The sequence below is a fragment of the Squalius cephalus genome (genome assembly GCF_949319135.1).
Source record: "Squalius cephalus genome assembly, chromosome: 12".
Classification (NCBI taxonomy): Eukaryota; Metazoa; Chordata; class Actinopteri; order Cypriniformes; family Leuciscidae; genus Squalius; species Squalius cephalus.
Window position 1 is genome coordinate 30,734,716 of NC_137133.1, and position 19,339 is coordinate 30,754,054.

The 19,339-nt window shown below is 36.8% G+C and overlaps 1 protein-coding gene across 1 annotated transcript in view; it reads left to right on the forward strand.

Moving 5' to 3' along the window:
• The window catches only part of man1a1 (mannosidase, alpha, class 1A, member 1), a 107,430-nt gene that overhangs the window by 76,395 nt on the left and 11,696 nt on the right, over window positions 1-19,339 (forward strand). The window contains exons 6-8 of the mRNA XM_079889371.1: window positions 8,038-8,161; window positions 8,590-8,683; window positions 16,517-16,632. Coding sequence (XP_079745497.1) covers window positions 8,038-8,161; window positions 8,590-8,683; window positions 16,517-16,632 — 334 coding nt within the window. The remainder of the gene's footprint in view (window positions 1-8,037; window positions 8,162-8,589; window positions 8,684-16,516; window positions 16,633-19,339) is intronic.

Consider the following 19,339-nt stretch of genomic DNA (forward strand, 5'->3'; position numbering starts at 1 on the left):
TTTGGCCTGGTTTCACAGAAAAGGCTTAGACTAAGCCAGGGTTAAGCCTTAGTTTAATTAGGATATTTAAATAGCGTTTATAAACGTGCCTTAGGAAAAAAACATTATTGGTGTGCATCTTGAGACAAAACAATATATTTTAAGATATGTCAGTGCTTTCTTTTAAGTTGCTTTCAGTTAAAACAGCTCAAACATGCATTTTAGTCCAGGACTAGCTTAAGCCTTGTCTGTCTGTAAATCCGGGGATTTATGTTTTAATTTTTTGGTTTTGTTTTGAGTTTTTGAAAAATATAAAATTATTATTATTATTATTATTATTTTGTTATTGTAACATTAAGACCATTTGCAATAATAGGTGGTCTAGATCAACTGTTTAATATTTTTGTGTTCTCTGCTTTAGCATGCAAACAGTCAGCATGATAAAAGTTTTTTTCCAGTTCTTAACCACCGCCATCAATGCGGTGTAATGTTGTTCAATGCGGTCAATTGTAAAAATGTTAGGGCTGTCAAAAGATTAATCGCGATTAATCGCATCCAAAATAAAAGTTTGTGTTTACATAATATATGTGTGTGTACTGTGTATAATTATTTTGTATATATAAATACACACACATGCATGTATATATTTAAGAAATATTTGCATACATATACTGTATATATATTTATATAGTTTATATTATATATAAATATAATTTTTTTTATATATAAATAACACATTTTTCTTAAATATATACATGCATGTGTGTGTATTTATATATACAAATTTAATTATACACAGTACACACACATATATTATGTAAACACAAACTTTTATTTTGGATGCGATTAATCGCGATTAATCTTTTGACAGCCCTAAAAAATGTACAAATTCAACAGTACAATACATTTTAAGGCAATTTTTACATTATTATGCAGAAACCAAAGGTTTATTTCAGAGAGACTGTAAAAAGATCTATTTCTGGTTCCTTATAGAGTAGTACTCACTTTAGTATGTGCAGTTTTTCACCCAGCACACGATGAAATCCCTTTAATAACATTTAAGGGCTCTTTGATTTTTGAACCGGAAATCAATCACTCAGAACACCCTAGCAACCACGTAGCAACACACTAGAAACAAATCAGGCAACCACTTTAGCATCATGACAAGTTTTGCACAAACACAGTCACTTTCTTTCACATAAATGTGAAAATCTATTTATCCCTGATGGTAATGATGTATTTGTACATGCAGCAGTGAGTCACACCAGTGGAACAAGCATGCACGCTTGAATAAGAAACACTCAAGAAAGTTACAGAGAATCAACACTAATTTTCTATTGAGGTGGGTAAATGTGCCTTTCACATAATGAATTCGTCTCATCGGCAAGACTGTAACTGCTTTACGATTGCACCTCGCTGAGATGTTCAGTGTTGGTTGGAAGCGCAAGCGTCATAACGGCGCTTTGAATAGGCCACACGCTGCGTGCTTTTTCTGCTGTCATTTTCCCCTCCAGATAATTGATGTCCTCTAAATGGTATTTTACAATTGTTCACATTTATTTCAGTTACTCATCTTTTACGGGCATACGTAGGGGTTACATAACAGGCATATTTATGCCTGATGGATGCTTTTGAGAGGGTTTGATGAGGCTATTTCTTCTGGTCTTGCCAAAAAAAAAACTAGGAGAAAGCAAAAAGTCAGATAATAATGAGACCTTACTCTCCTTTCTCCCTCCTCCGAGAGCAGCTGCTCCGTTTGATCCATTTTTAGGACTCTCATCTCACCCCTAACGAAAAAAAAAATCGAACAAGATTACGGAAAATTGTTCTATGGTTTAATTGAGCTTTACATTAAGCATATGTCAGGGAGTAAAGAATGGTATAAAGGTTTTTTTTTTCTTCTTCTTTTTTTACTAATCTCTGTTTTATTATGACGAACGGCTGAGTCGCCACCGTGCCCCGGGTGCTTCAACTCTCGCTGGGTAATCAATTCAGAAGACTTGGGCTGTTAGGAATATGTGCGTGATGTGATTAGCCTAATTTCAGAGGTATTTTGCTGTTGTTCGGTGCTAGAGCAGTCAAAACCGTTACATCTGCTGTTTTATTGTCTGCAAAGTTAAACGTATTGCATCCTATCAGATCAATATCACTGTTTTGTGGGGTACGACAGCTTTATAGATCCCTGTAATGTATAGCATGCATATGTGGCATCTGGCCTACATAATTGAATCGTTAAGTTGTGAACAAGAGATATGGAGAGAGTGTCACTGTGTGACTGGTCTGATGTCAAACATAAAGGCTAACTCCTAGCAGCCTGAGGATACATGAGCTTTGGTTCATTTGGTGGAGTTCTTATTTCACTCCAGCGCTAGTTAATTATTCAGGCTAATGGTATTTTCTCTGAGCTCTGGCAGATAATTTGTTATGTATCCCTTACTGCTCATTATTAAGTGTCCTACTGCTGGGACATAGGCCTACATAGAGAGACAGCTGGGAGAGAACTACCTTATAGGACAGTGCCGTTTTTGGACAGGTGTGTACACTATCTAGCTACTTTCTAAAATAAATTAGTCAAGGACATTTTATATTACAGTCATGTTACAGATATTATGTCCATTTAATTATTTACATATTTACTTATTTATTTAGCTTAGCTGTTTTGTGCAAAAAGAAAGTGTTTGTGTGTACCATATAATATATACTACAATATATAGTATTGTAGTGAATCAATGAGTCATTCATTGTCAAATCTGCTGATGCTGATTCATTTAGTAAAGAAGAAACAAATGATTGTCTTTATGATTGAGTCTTTGAAGCATTTACTCAATTGATTCAAAAACACTGATTCATTTAGGAATTAAACGAATGTTTGTTTGTTTTTTATATATTTTTTTTTATCATTTTTATTAAATTTGAGTCATAAACATGGATAACTTTAGGAAATTAATTTAGGCATGCAGCAGATGCTTATTTACTTATTAACTTTTAATTCATTTGTTTATTGAACTGCTTATTTTGTAATAAAGCCATTTTATTCCCATGTATATAAATGCATAGGTGTGGTTGTGTGTGTGTGATAAGACTACTGCTACAAATTGACATGAAACGCTAACAAAATTTGCAAGCGATTTTCATACCAAAATTATTTACATCAAGCGTGACCTAAATTTCTGTCAGCCTCTGAGGAAAGTTTGCATACCTAAACAAAAGTGAAACACATGGTCATTCACTCATCTATTTTGGGTAATTGTTTGGTAACATGACTCAAATTTACATATTGAATAGTAGACAAAAAATACTTTCTGTTAATAGTATTTAAATGAAATACAAACCCTACAAAAGTGAATGTTGTTGTAATTGTACTTAATTTTACTGTACGGAACTGTAATGGAAACTTAAACTTTGTGTTAAATAGGGATGCACCGATCATGAAAATCTTATTTATGGCCCGTTGACCGGTGCATCTCTAGTGTTAAATACCATCTTGGGCCGTTTAACTTTCTATTAAGGAATCATCTATATCAGTGTTTCTCAACCCGTGGGTCACTAGACCGTTTTGAGTGGGTCGCGCAGTGTGTAGTCAAACAAACAACTATTTAATAGCCTTACCTTATACTGTTTATTCATCACTGTTAGTGATATTCTTACAATTTAGGTGTATGTGCAGTAAAGTGGAACAGTACTTTTTTTTTTTTTTTTTTTTTTTTGAGAAATGCTTGGTTCAAATTCCTAAAAATTTGCGTCTCAGCTTGATGACCATGGGAAAATGTGGGTCGCATGGCCAAACCAGTTGAGAACCACTGGTCTATATTCTTCCACCATACATATAAATCTGTATTTCCAAATTTCAGTAAGGAGCCTGTATGTTCTTTTAGTTGTTTGCCTGGCATCACTTTTCCCTTCATTTTCCTACTTTTCTGTTACATGCTTTAATCATCTGTGTAATGAAAAACAAATTGGTTTGGCACAGCTCAGGGCTCTACATTAATATTTGCTTAGGAGCGCTCTTGCCCTTATGGGTACAGTCTGCTTTTGTTTTTTTAAGACTGCAAAACTAATGTGTGACAATACAACATATGCACAATCAGGCACTGAAAAAACTGAATATATGAAATATGTAGTACTGCAACAATTCTGAAGCATAGGATTGGTCTGGGACGAAGTACATTAGACACTTTCAAGAATAAACTTCTTTTAACCTGACAGGCGGCTGACCTGCGTGAACATCCGATAAAGAAAAATATAGATGTTTTTATAATCACCTCCACTAGTCTTAAAGGTACACTATGTAACTTTTGGCCCTCTAGTGGTTAAAAACAAAACTGCATGCATTTTTCTGAAGAACATTGTTTTGGTTGTGCTTCGGCTCTGCGTAACAGATGAATAATGACAATTCACAATAGATAATGCTTTACAATGAACTCTGTTAGAGCTACTTATGTCAATTTATCTGTTCAGTAAAGTACTTTACTTGCCTATTGAGTAATAAAAATGCCATCTTGTCGCTTTTATAGTTTTTATTTTGCAACAGTTGACAGGAAGCAAAGTTGGAGATAGAGAGTGGGGTGTGATCGGGAAAGGTCCACGAGCCTGAACTCAAACACGGGACACAACCTGAAGCACAACTTCTCTATATGTCTGCATGCTACCCACGAGGCTATTGGTGCCAACTGCTTTTACAACATTAAGCCAAGCCAATGTTGATTCTCGTTTTATTACGAGATCTGACACATTCTCTGTTTCACAGCAGAGTCTCCTCTGTTTGCCGTTTGTTTAAAACGGGTGATTCTCCGGAGGTTTTGGGTTTTCCCCAAAGTGACAGTGAACACATTAATAATGTTACAAAAGATTTATATTTCAAATTGATGTTGTTCCTTCTGTTAACTTTTTATTCATCAAAGGATCCTGAAAAATATTATCACAATCTCCACAAAAATATGAAGCAGCACAACTGTTTTCAACATTAATAATAATAAGAAGAAATGTTTCTTGAGCAGCTAATCAGCATTAGAATGATTTGTGTAGGATCATGTGACACTGAAGACTGGAGTAATGATGGTGAAAATTTTGATTTGCCATCACATTATTAAATTACATTTCAAAATATAATAAAATAGAAAACAGTTCTTTGAAATTCTAACAATATTTCACAATATTACAGTTTTTACTGTATTTGATCAAATAAATGCAGCCTTGTAGAGCATAAGACACTTCTTTCTAAAACATTAAATAATCTTACCGACCCAAAACTTTTGAACGGTGGAGTATATGCTGTAATTTAAGTCCAGACACTGAAAAGCATCCTGAAACGGTTGCAAACATTTGGGATTTCTTTCTTTTGTTGACTTTGAGAAGCAGCTGATCACATTGTAATTTGACTGATAGTGATAGTATTATATGTTAACAAGTTTTGTTCAGGTGTCAGATGTCACTGAATGCATTTTCACAATAGCACACAGCAATTTCCTCACACAAATACCTGCACCGTAGAGCCCTGCAGCATTTGTAATATGCAGAGGTCTAAAGTGCCAGAGGCAGATCAGCGTTGTGTAAAAAATGATGACATTGGTGGTAACACTCCAGAGGTGTGTGCACGCTTTTCCTGCTGTGGCCTGATATATGAGGCCATTACCTCAGTTTTTGTTAAGAATTCGCTGCCACAGGCTAGAAAATATCCTCATATGTAGTCAAAACGATTGTTCATTAATTATACAGATGTGCCTAGAATTCCTTGCTATCAAATTGCATCACACACAGAAAAACATCCACATAAAACCATTGCCCAAATTAAACCGTTAAGAGTGTTTTAGCAGTACTCATTTCCTCCTGGCCAGAGCTATTGTAGGTAATTTACTGATTTAATGATATAAATATCTTACACGGTCTGTTTTGTAGAATTAGGTTTTAAAAATAAAGTGGAGAGTGTCGTCCTTTTAAAGCTGTGATTACATGTCATTACTCAGCAGTAATTTATCTTCATAATTGGTGTAGAGACAAAGTCTTGTGCAGAGCGGATCTGCTGTCGGGGTAGTAAAAGCTGGTCAGGAGACATGGCGTACTGGTGGTTTCCTTTTCCAGGCCAGAGTTAAAGGAACACGCCACCGTTTTTTGAAATGGAGATTATTCACCGTCACCCCTACATTTAGATAGGTGGGCAAACGCATTTTTGTCTCAGTGCATGCATTGTCTTAGTCTGGTAGCGCTGCCACTAGCTTAGCTTAGCATAATGAATGGAATCCTTTGTTGCCAGATAGCATGTCTATCCAAAAAAAAGTAAAAATTGCAATGCAGATTAAGACTAGGTGATTTCCTAGGCAGATATGAACTTGGGACTATATTGAGGGGGAAGCACAGGCAAAGCACTGCTACTTGGGCACAGAGATATCAGATATCTTGGGCGCAGAGATATCAGATATCTTGGGCGCAGAGATAGCGGATTTCAGGTGTTGCGTGATATCTCTTATATCTCTCGCCTAGTCTTAATCTGCATTGCTATTTGTACTCGTTGTGAATACGCAGGCCACAAGAAGTAATTCGTTTTTTTAATTGTTTTTTTTATCACTTTTACTCACGACATGCTATCCGGCAACAAAGGTTTCCATTCATTATGCTAAGCTAAGCTAGCAGCGGTGCTGCCAGACTAAGACAATGCATGCACTGAGACAAAAATGTGTTTGCCCACCTATCTAAATGTAGGGGAGACGGTGAATAACCCCTATTTAAAAAAAAGGTGTTCCTTGAGTTGTCAGGTTTTAGATGGAACCGTGCCAGTGAAAATCAATAAAGACGGATCTAATCGCAGGCGGAGAACACGGCCACTCTGCAAAATAAGGCTATGAAATCAACTTGGCAACTATGTCAGAAGTGGTGTGATTTAATTATGTTTGAATAAACTCTAGTCAGAAATGATCAATTCAGTGACATGGTAAATAAAAAGCTGGAAGGTAAAACTCGTAAACTACGGATAAGCAAACCGTAATTGTCTTCAAATAATTATTTCATTATTTATAATTGTTTTTAGCATCTTCTAAGTCTAGAACTTGCATCTGTAAAACTATAATTAATCCATATATACTGTGTGTGTGTGTGTGTGTGTGTGTGTGTGTGTGTGTGTGTGTGTGTGTGTGTGTGTGTGTGAGAAATACACAATATATATTCATATTTACATGTTTTTGAAAGTCTCTTATGCTCACCAAGGCTGCATTTATTTGATCAAAAATACAGTAAAGCAATCATATTGTGCAATAATATTACAAATTCAAATTTCTGTTTGTTTGTTTTTTACTATGTAATTTATTCCTGTGATGGTAAAGCTGAATTTTCAGCATCATTACTCCAGTGTTCAGTGTCACATGATCCTTCACAAATTATTCTAATATGCCAATTTGCTGCTCAAGAAACATTTCTCATGATCAATGTTTGAATTAGTTGAGCTGCTCAATATTTTTGTGGAGACAGTGATACATTTTTTTCAAGATTTTTTGATGAATGGAAAGTTCAAAAGAACTATTTGAAATGGACTTTAAAAAAAAAACAATTATATATCTTTTTTTTACATATTGACCCCAAACTTTTGAACTGTAGGGTAAACATATGCATGTATTTATGCCTCTGAATCAACAGAAATTCTTACCAATAATATTGGTGTCATCAATCCAATCAAATTTGATGGTTAAAATCAAGTCCTGCCATATTTCTCACTGATATACTGTTGTTGTTTTTTTTTGTTTTTTGGTTACACTTTGTTTTAAGTGTCTGTGTTACAGTGTAATTATAAATGTTTAAGTACTGTGTAATATTAATCAACTACATGTACTTACTATAGGGTTAGGGTAGGATTAGAATTTTGTTGAGGGTTAGTTGCATGTAATTATGCATAATTTACTGTTATTACTGTACGTACATGCAAGGACACTGTAAAATCAAGTGTTAGCCTTTTTGTTTTGTTACCCAGTTTTGACTGGTTGAAAGTTTTCAGAGCACAAAATGTGTACACACAGCTCATGATTGCTCAGTTACACAAATAAGCCTAATCTCCCTTCATTCCTCTTCCTGCAGTGGGATCGGCAGAAACTGGCCATGGGCGTCAGGAGGAAGCAGCATTCTCGCAGAATACGGGACGCTGCATTTGGAGTTCATGCACCTCAGTGCACTTTCTGGGAGACCAATATTTGCAGAGAAGGTGAGCAGCAGTTCAGGCGTTTCACCTCTGCAGTGCATTAAACGCTGTGCTGAACTATATGTAAACTTGTAGGGGTCATGAACTGTTAGAAGAGCGGACCACAGTGACCCAGATTGACCTCTGCTCATAACCGTTTTATTGATGCTCGTTTCGCTGCAATTCTCAGATCTGATTTCTCACCGAATGAATCCGCTGACCTGACCTGCGATATAGACACAGACAAATGACACTATTACAAGCTCTGAATGAGGCTGTACAAACTGTGAAAGTGACCTAGTCTATAGATTTATGAGTCTGTCCCTTGGAAGACATCGGTCGCATCACAGAGGCTGTTTATGGTTTTCAGTGGCTTACTGTAGTGGATGAGTTTAGCTATGGCTTAATAATAAGATGTGGTGATATAAGCGATATGTGCTCTGGCATTGCAGGTAATGAACATCAGAAAAGTGCTGAATCGGCTGGACAAACCTCAAGGATTGTACCCGAATTACCTGAACCCTAACAGTGGACAGTGGGGCCAACGTAAGTCCAAAAACACACACATACTGAAGAACTTCAGAAGTATTAGCTGAAATGTATACTGTATGTTCAAAAAGTTACAGTTTTCCCAGATTGGAAGTGTTTCTCTTTGAGATAAAGTGCTGATTTGTACACAAAATACTCTCATGGTGACACTCAAAGGCAGATTCAAGACAATATTTGTAGTGGATTGACTGAGACTGAACTTTGGGAGGTGATGTGACTCAGTTGCTGTGCTGCTCGGCTTGCGCCGTCACCAAAGCTTATCATTTGAAAGGTGACATATCATGAAAATTTGACTTTTCCCATGTTTAAGTGCTGTAATTGGGTCCCCGGTGCATCTACCAACCCTGAAAACGTGAAAAGTGAGAACCCAGTAACTTTGTTTTGGTAAGCCTTTCTCTGTAGGCATGTCAAAAATGAAGTGTCATATATTAACCCTTTCACGATTAAAGGTGCTCTAAGCGATGCCGGGAGTCGTAACTTCTTGTTGACATTCGAATTGTTGTCAAACAAAACGGAGGCTAGCTAGAGCCTCCCTCCTCCTCACCCCGTCTCCTCCCCTCCCTTCCGGCATAAAGGAAAGTCACTAGTAGTCACTACAAACAAAGTTAGGTTTTACTGATACTTCATTCAATGTGTAATGTCACCAAGTTAGATAAATGCTTTTATATATTGCAGAACAGAATGCAGAAAAAGAGAAACATTATCTTAAAATCGTTTCGCCACCTGAGGTTATAATTATAGCTCCCATACAAGGACGCAATAATAGCAAGATAACGTTAGCTTCGCGTTTCCCAGTCACCATAAACAACGGCGGCGTCGTAAACAAATTTAGTCAAAGTTGTCAACAGCCTATAAATGAACATTAAAATTCATAACAAGCAGTGGGTGAAAACAATCAGTTCACACAAATTGTGGCCCTACTGTGAATTCGCTTGACCATTTACAATAGAGATTGATCGCTAGCTGCTAGAAACATATGTTGTATTCACCAAAGTTAACGCTGACTGCATAGTTCTAGCTAATTACATTCTTGTGTTGGTTTGGCGAACATGAACGTCAGTTTAGAAAGAAATATGGATTTACCTGTTCTGCAAAAACAGAGCAACTGAATGTCGGATTGGAAGCCCTTCTGCCAGCGGAGATTTTTCAAAGGTTTTTCCGATGTAAATTCGGTACTTCGCGTATTCCTTATCCTTGTCCCTCTTCTTTGCGATTCGGAACGTCGTCTCTTTGGTCGTGTTTCGGCCATAATTCAAACTTCCCTCTTCATACTTCTCTCTCCTCCACACGCTCCACACCCACTTCATGTGTATGCGCACTAACCCCCCAAACCCCACCCTCAAATACTTCTTGCCAGTTGTAACACTGTTTGTTGTGTTTCGTGGTGCGGGTGAGCCCAGTTTGTTTTTGTTGCCGTTTGTGGAGACTGTGGTGTCTAGAGAGACTGCGTTTTTTTACAGTGTGTTCAGGGGACAGGCAGCTAGCGGATAGTGAGGAGATGTTTGCCGTATGTGACAACTGTTTTGGCCTAAAAAACGCGTGGCATCGCTTAGAGCACCTTTAAGTTTAAAATATTCTAACTGACTCCCCAGAGTGAGTTTTTTTCAAGGTGACCATTATTTTAGAACGTTAAAATAATGTTTAAATAATGTTTACTTAATGTTTCCATGGCGAAACGTCATATTTGTCACGTGACACACCGCAGCCACAATAACACTGTATGACAGATTCTCAAAAATGTGTAAGTGAGTGGTCGTTTAAAAACCTTTATAAATAATCTTGATCTTGATCTTGATCTATAACGTGAGATGGGCGGGCGCCACCATGTTTCTTTGCACCGCAGTTCAGAGAGTCCTGTCAGTCATCAGTTTCTCCCGAAATACATGTAAGAAAGTGGCCGGTGAACTCTGAGAAGAATAGAGTAAACTTTATAGTTTGTCTGATATGAATAAGGTAGGCTTATTCATATCAGAGGCTCGACAGCTGGCAACCCTGAAACTGTCGAGAAGTGGCACGACTCTCTCACCACATCTCATCTTCATCGTGCTTTCAGGGTTAATTATGAAACACAGACATAAATATACACACTCTTCTCCTTGCGTTCATCCTCTAGATGACACGTACATCAATAGTTTGGGCTGTTTTATGCTGGTCTCGAGGCAACCGGGATGACGACTTCAGTGAGGCCTGCTCTGCAGTGTTAGGCGGCTTTCGTGCCGTCCTCGCTCCGAGGGATTTATTGGTGGCTTAGTCTGGAGAGCAGTGCTGTCTCAACTTCATGGTCAGCGATGACGCAGGCGCTTGATGATGAAGAGCCGGAGGAGAACAAAGATACTGCAGTGTGTGTCGTCAGGATAACACAGGAGCACAAATTCTGATGGAGGAACGTCGCCACTGAGCGAGAGGAAAAAAAGGGAGAGGCTTTTGAGCTGTCAGAATGTAGCAATCCGAAACGAGGTTTCTTTTTTGTGCATCGGAGCAAGTCCTTCTTTTTTTTCGCTTTGACAAAAGTCATTTGTTAGATGATCGTAAACAAAAATGATCTGAGATGGCAGCAGGCCGCAGGGAAGATGGGATGATAACGTACAGCTACGTTTAAAAATAGCTGTCAGTCTTTTTATTTCACACAAGTGGCCCAGAACAGTCCTGAAGGGCTTTCCATATGGGTCAGTTGTCATGTTTGGGTTTGAGCAGCTAGTAGCTCCAGGGTTGACCGTAATGAAACAACAACATGAAACAACCATCCTATATAGTCCACCATCTACCCTCCTTTTACCCTTCCTCTTTTTTTTTTTTCTCATACTTGTGCATTAACTTAGTTTTACATGGTCAGGAATTCTCAGAATGTTTCAAATCGGTTTGTCTCTTCCAGTTTCATATGTACAACTTGACAAAAGTTCCAAAACATAGTAAGCTGTTTTCTAGGTGACATTCCAACGGAATAAAACCTCATAGGAGACGGAATTTTAGCACTCTTTTATTATTATTATTATTATTATTATTATTATTATTATTATAAAGAATTTATTCTTATTTATTCAAATTCTGAATATTTAAAAAAATGTATTGAAATAATATTTGTACATTTTAAAATGGATGAAATTGTTACAATTAGTAAATAAAAATAAAAATATTAAAATTTAATTTAATTCTAATTCTATGTATTTATCAGAATTATTATAATGACTTATTATGACCCTTGTTTTTTGTTGTTTTTTTGTACGTGAAAACAAAATGGATTTTTTTTTAATCCATACAATGAAAGTCAGTGGTATCCAGTGTTTTGAATCACATTGACATCCTTCCAATTATTTTGAGTTCCACAGAAGTAAAAGTCATTCCACTAAATAAGGGCGAGTAAATAATTTTGGTGAACTATTCCTTTAAGGCGAGACACTACAGGTGAATAGGGTAACATTTTTAACTAGCAGATATCACCATGAAACTTTCCCAGTTGATTACCTACATTAAGATGAGAAAAAAAATGTATTACAAGTTTTCTGTAATTTAATGTTTAAATATGCAAATTCGGCATTATCTAATTAAATATGCGCTGATTTGCATATATTTTTAAAAAAAACGAAATCTGAGTATTGGGTAAAGCCAGGTTCAAAATGATTTTTTCATTTTGTTCACATATTAGATGGGGGGAAAAAATACAGAGGGATTTATGGATATCTACTTTTGTTATCCTGTAAATCAGAATATACTGGCAATAGCCTTAAATTTATTTTCGCCATGTTTTTTGGAATAAAATGTTATATAAATCAGGCTAGGAATAATATATTTACAAATCCCTCTGTAAATGTCTTCATAATATAACTAGGTACAAGACTGGAAAGTTTGGTGTATATACAGTAGGTGCTACTGAAGTGGGGATTTCGGACTTATAGTATGAGAGAAGTCATTTTGAGAAAACGGCTTTAAAGATTTATATCAGCCAATGAGATTGTGCATTTAGAGTTAAAGCCCCCCTTTTACTTTCACGATTGGTTGCTGATAAAAAGGAAATGACCATATTTGGATGCAACAGCATTGTACTGGAGAGAGAGAGCTTTCTAACGGTGTACTGGAGAGAGAGAGCTTTCTAACGGTGTATGTGATGACAGGGTGCAAGCAGCGATGGCGGAGCAGTGGGATTATGTAGAACGCCAACTTTTGTTGAATTTTTGAGAAATCTACATACGCAAACAGACAAAGTGTAGTAAAATAAAGACCTAAATGTGTATTTTGGACTTTTATATCCCAAATATCCCAAAATCTCAAAATTAACCAGTGAAAAAAACAAAACAATGTTTTTGCCTGCCGTGTCTCGCCTTAAAGGAGTATCCAAAATTAAAATTATAATTACAATCGTTCATTCATCCTCATGTCATGCTGTGAAACACAGAATAAATTTTGTAATTTTGTCGCTTCACATTTTGCTTTCAGTAAGGGTTGTGGTTAAGAACAAAATGTGTGTATATTGTATATGGTCTGTTTCAGGGCTTCTCTGTGTGCTTCAGTGCTGTACAGAGAGACTTCGCACATTCTCAGTGTCTGTTGGGTAATAAGCTCAGCTGGTCTTCAGGTTTTGCTCAGGAAGCACGTCAAGAGCTGACATAAAAAAAACCATTTCCAGCTGTCAAGCTTTTACCAACAGAACACCTCGCATCTACTTTTCACAACCAACCCCTCTTACCAACAGCGCAGGACAGTTTGGAGTTTCTATGAGATCTGTATGTGAACTAATATTACAACAGTGGGGAAAAGCCGTCTTATGTGACTAAGAAGTTAAATCAGGTAGCGTAGAGCTGTTCAAAATCGGGCCCGCGGGCAAATCCAGTCTGCCACGAGTATCAATGACCTCCTGCTAAAATCTTTAAAGACTTTCTTTTGAGAATTCAATACCTGCTTCTGTGCCTGCGCTGCAAGAGAATGAAACAACCTCTCCCATTAAAATAAATGAAGCACTTTGAGAGACACGGCTCTTGTCTACACTCAGACAAATGACTCAAAACAAACAATATATATATTTTTTTTATAGAAATGAATGCTTTTAGTCTGCAAGGATGCATTAAATAAAAAATATAGCAAAGACATTTACATTGTTAAAAAGCCTGTGAATAAATGCTGTTCTTTTGATACTTTTAATACAACTTTTAATACAAAAATGTGTTTCTTGAGCAGCAAGAAGGATTCTGAAGGATCATGTGACACTAAAGACTGAAGTAATGATGCTGAAAATTCAGCTTTACCATCACAAAATGCCATACATTATAAAATATATTAAAAGTAATTTTAATTGTAATAATATTTCCAAATATTTTTCCAAATAGACTTCTTTCTGAAACATGAAGAAATCTAACTGACCCCAAACTTTTAAATGATCATTCACTTTTTCTTCAGAAGGTGTAAAAATCTAGTTTAATTCAATTTATTTTGAGTTATAAGCCCAGATCTTTAGCTAATAAGATTCCATTTAAGCATACATTTTTTTCATTTATCTGCAGTGCTTGCTTTTCTATCAAGCGAAATCCTAGATAAGTCAGGTCTGTGTGCTTAAGGAGGAAATGTGTGTTTCCAGGTGGCACGGTGAGTGAGGCAGTCCGTTCAGTGCTGTCCAGTCCACTGTGTGTGAGAGATGAGAATCTGTGGGTCGAGGAGCACTGTTGTGTGATTGTCTGATTGATGATCAAGCTCATGAATATTTATACCTCATTAAGCACTTGTTTGTGTGATAGATACGTCAAGAGAAATGGAGCCAAAGCGCAGACAGCCGTAAAAAATACACTGCTGAGCTACTGTTCGGGGTAAATGCACAGGAAGGGGAAAAACAAAGCATTTTGCTCTAGTTTAAAGCCTTATTTCAAATGTCTAATGGTTTTTTATGGTACTCACTTTGCACTCAGCTGAATTTCTGAATTAGGCTTTTGTTAATCTTCCTCAGGGATATTCAAATTATGCAGCTCATGGGCCAAATGTGCACCAGGGGCCAGTGAATAAAAATGACCTGCTAATAGCCGATACTTATGGTTTTAAAATGTGCAATAACCAACAATTACAGCTACATGTGCTGCATCAGCCTCATATTTATATCAGAAGTGCTTGTCAGACCCTTTTCATTTTCCAAAACAATGTAGATATATTTTAGTTACTATATATTTATTTTATTCAAATGAATGAATAATTCTAAAGATTATACAATTTCATAAATTTATGCTAATGTCTCATCTTCAAATGTCTTAAACCTTCACAAATCAGTACTTAGTATTCAAGAAAATTTGACTACAATTCATCTGTAAAATCAATAATAGCCCCATCTCGTGCTAATTGGATGCATCAGTGCGTTTTGCTTGAATGGTATGTTTTTTTTTTATGAAATGTTTTGGCTACTAAATGGAATCCACACATTTGAGTATGCTGTGTAGTCTGTCACTTTGGGCCACTCAATGATGACAGTATTTGCATAGTGATGCATTGCTTCATAATAATTAAAAAGGAGAAATAATTAAGAAACTTTTTGTGAATGAATCTGATTATCAATTACAGTGCTGCAGGTGGTTGCTAGGCTTTTCTAAATGGTTTCTTGGGTGTTCTAAGTGGTTGCTAGGCTTTTCTAAATGGTTGCTAGGGTGTTCTAGGTCAGGGGTCCTCAAATAGCGGACTGTGGTCCGATTCTGGACCCTGGCTTGGTTCCATCTGGACCACAAGACATAATGATCCGGTAGCACCATCAAAACAATGGAGCGGTTCACACCACAAGCCCTCAGGGTTGTTTATGATAATGATCTTTTTGGCACTATATCCTCTAATATTTATATCTAGAGCAAAACGCTATTCATTAAAGCCCTTTCCATTCCGTGCAAGTTGCTTCTCTCTCCCGCTAAAGACGCTAAAGCGCCACATGAAGAGCCGCAGATAATGTAGTTATTTTAACTACAGTAGCAAAAACACAGTGAGAAGCAAAACAAGTTGATACTTTTGCTAAACACTGCAGAAAACCAGAATGCCGCAATTACAAATTTGATTTATTTTTTTAGCTGTCATACATGACTATTTTATATATTTTTTCTATCTACATTTAGTGTTATTAATCGGCATGTTAAGAGCATTTCATAATAAACAATGTTATAAATGAGAAAACGACAAAAACTTAAATTACTAGTTGACTTTGTTTTCTGTTCGTTATGAGTGTTTTGATTATTATGTACTTTGTTTGTTTGTTTGTTTTTTAGTAGAAAATATGAAAATGGTTCAGACTTTAAGAAGAAAACCCTGAACCCCCATACTGTATCTTTTCTGTCACATGGCCTTCTGTCATGCATGGTTATATAAATGTAAAAATAAAAAAAATAATCCTAAACAAAGTACTACTGTTGCTCAGATGGAAATTTATAACTATTCCAAATATCATAATTATAATTATACAGTATATTATAATTATCTTTTCTTTTCTTTTTTTATCACAGTAGAAAAATATGAATTTAATTTCCTTTATTAGGATTATTTGTTGTTTGTAACCTTTTATTCATTCTGGTATGTTGTTTATGGTATGTACATGTATGTTTTTGTCATGGCATTAAGCATCTACTACGATTACTACTAGTCTTTTAACATGCATTGTGAATGTGAAGTACTCCAGGTTCACTTTATCTTGATATTTGCGTAATCCCAAACATGTTTTACCATACCATACCATACCTCTCGTACTGTGTGAAAGTTTGTGTGTGTGCGCATATTCATGTCTAAAAATTGTGTGCAATTCTATTTAATGCAGTCCCACAGCAGACTATAAATGAATGTAGGAAGGGGTTTTTCACACTCTCTGCCATTTTGGCTGTGTTGCAGATCACGTCTCAGTTGGAGGCTTGGGGGACAGTTTCTACGAGTACCTGCTGAAGGCCTGGCTCATGTCTGACAAAAGTGACGAGGAGGGAAAGAAGCTCTACTACGATGCCCTGCAGGTAAAGTCCATTTTTTACAGAGAGAAAAAGACCAGAGAAATGTTACATTCTGCTGCCGATTTGATCAAATGGCCAGACCGCTGCCGACTAGACATCCATGTTTCTTGGACATAAAAAAAACATGTCTCTTTGAACACATAAAAGTCTTCACCCAAATTGCAGCCCCGAAAAAAAACTCTTCAAGGCTTTTTATACTAACCCTGTTCAAGGCCGCCTTCTAACTATGGGCTGTTATTATAGTACAGCTAATTCCCTTATAAGGTAAAACTTTGGACTTCTCCTAGTCCTTTATTAACATAAGCTTTCAAAAGCACATATTCAAAATATACATTTCCTTTTCACACCTATTTTATGCAGCACATACACAAAATCTTTATTTGGTGAGTTTTACTATCGCAGCCCTTTTGACCTTTCTCTAGTTTCACACATTTTCTATGTCTGAGGCAAACGATGTTCACAGTTCCCTTTAAAAATGCATGTGGTCCTAACAACCTAAACATGTTGCGTCCACAAACACCCACACACATAACACTTCTAGCAATGACCCTTAAGTTCACAGGTCAAGCTCAAATTATGCTTTAAGTAATTTGAGCTTGTCCTGCAAATTCAACACATCCTCATTTGAGCAATCTATTTCATTTTCAACCATACAACTGTTTACAATGTGTATTATTTTCTTATTTAATCGTTCGACTCGTTTGCTAATTTTTATAAACTGCTGTGCACGATGAATCAGTCCATTCCGAGGAAGTTAAGCCTTAGTGGAAGATCTTCTCCAGCACCTTTCTCTCCTCCTTCTCCGTCTTGCTATAAGATCGTCCATAAAAATCTCAACCTTGTCTGTTACATTAACATTTCTTATTTCTGGATCATCTCCATCCGTTACATTCAAAGCATGCAGATAGTCTTTAATATATACCATTTCTGGGGTTATCAGAAGATGATTTATCAGAAGAATTCATAATCATTTGTTCTCCTTTTCCAATATTTATTACAAACTAAAAGGCTTTCATTTTATTTAATGTATGTCCTTAAATTCAACTCTGCATCTTGTTCGCTAGCTCAATTCAATTCTCATCTCTCTTTTTTTTTTTTTTTTTTTTTTTTTTTGGTAGAGCGATCCAGATACTAAAATAAAACTGAATTTCTATTCTTAAGGCTCGGTTGTCATTCACAAATTAAATTTAATATCTAGTCGGACTAAAGTTTATTTAGTGCTATTTCTGTACTGTTGAATGTTTCCCCTCAAGTTTCCATGTCCACTTTTTCCAGGAAAGAATCTGCATTGCAAATGTTTGTTTTTTTATTGCACTTAGCTTGAACGTCTAGAAATTTGTCCTCTGCAGGTTTTCAGGTGTTGGAATTCCTCTTCAGTGTTCATCTGTGGAAATGTAGTGTGTGCGTGCATGTGTGCGTGCGTGCGTGCGTGCGTGTGCGTGCGTGCGCGTGCGCGTGCGTGTGCGCGTGCGTGTGTGTGTGTGTGTGTGTGTAAGCTGCCACCAGCGTTCTGCTGAAGCTGTCCGTGAGAGCTTTGGAAAGCTGGTGCAGACTGATTGTTACAGACCACAAACTCAATCCTCACTTTCATTAGAGAGGACCACCTCAACCGGCCTAAGATAATGTTGTCCCTCTGGCCGTCTGTCTGGGTCTGGGTGCCTCCCTGGAGTGACTCAAACACACACAAACACACACACACACACACACACACACACACACACACACACACACACACACACACACACACACACACACACACACACACACACACACACACACACACACACACACACACTTTGGACTCCAGGCCAATCATCCAAGAAAAGAAAAGTGCATTATTTCGGTCACCTTCAGAGAGGGCTTATAAAATTGCCATTGTGTCCACCATTTTACCCAGGCATTCATTACAACTATATAAAGCTCTTTATCAGGCCTTTAACTCTCTCTATACTGCCTGATTTCACCTAATTTATCTCACTAACCATGGATAGTGCGCTCAATCATCTCCTTTCATCTACACCTCTCAGCTGTAGCATTCAGTTATTTGTACCATTGGGAAATATAAGCACATTACGGCAATGACTGTTGATGTATCGCTGTAGATTGAGTTCCTGTTGTTCAAGCAATGCTAAAGTCTTCATTTTTGTGCCTAACAGTATTGGGGGAGCTACTTTACTACTAGCATTCCAAGCTACGAGCTAGTGTCATTGGAATACGGTTGTAATCGAAATTATTCAATCCCAATTGCAAATCAGGTTTATTGGCAATATTGACAGACTTTCAGCTGTTTGCAATGAACAAATCAAACAAAATTCCCCAAATTCAACTGAAAATGCAATTTTTAATGACTTCTGCCGTCTCAAAATTATTCAACCCCCCGAATAAGATTTTTCACAACAACACAAATCTGCAAAATGGGTGTTGTCTCCAGCACACCTGATGCAACTAATCAAGGGCTTCATTAGTTGCACCAGGTGTGCTTGAGCTAGAACACATGAAATATCTAAACTGGCTAGGTTTGTTGAGTGTCACATTTGACTGCATGTTAGAAATATGGCTCAAAAGATAAGTCAAAAGAATGGTCCAAAAATTTGAGAGAAGAAATAGTCGCCCTTCACAAAAAAGGAACAGGATACAAAAGAAAGCGAAGGTGCTAAATGTCCCTAGAGACACCGTTGGAAGCATAGTTCGCAAGTTCAAAGTTAAAGGA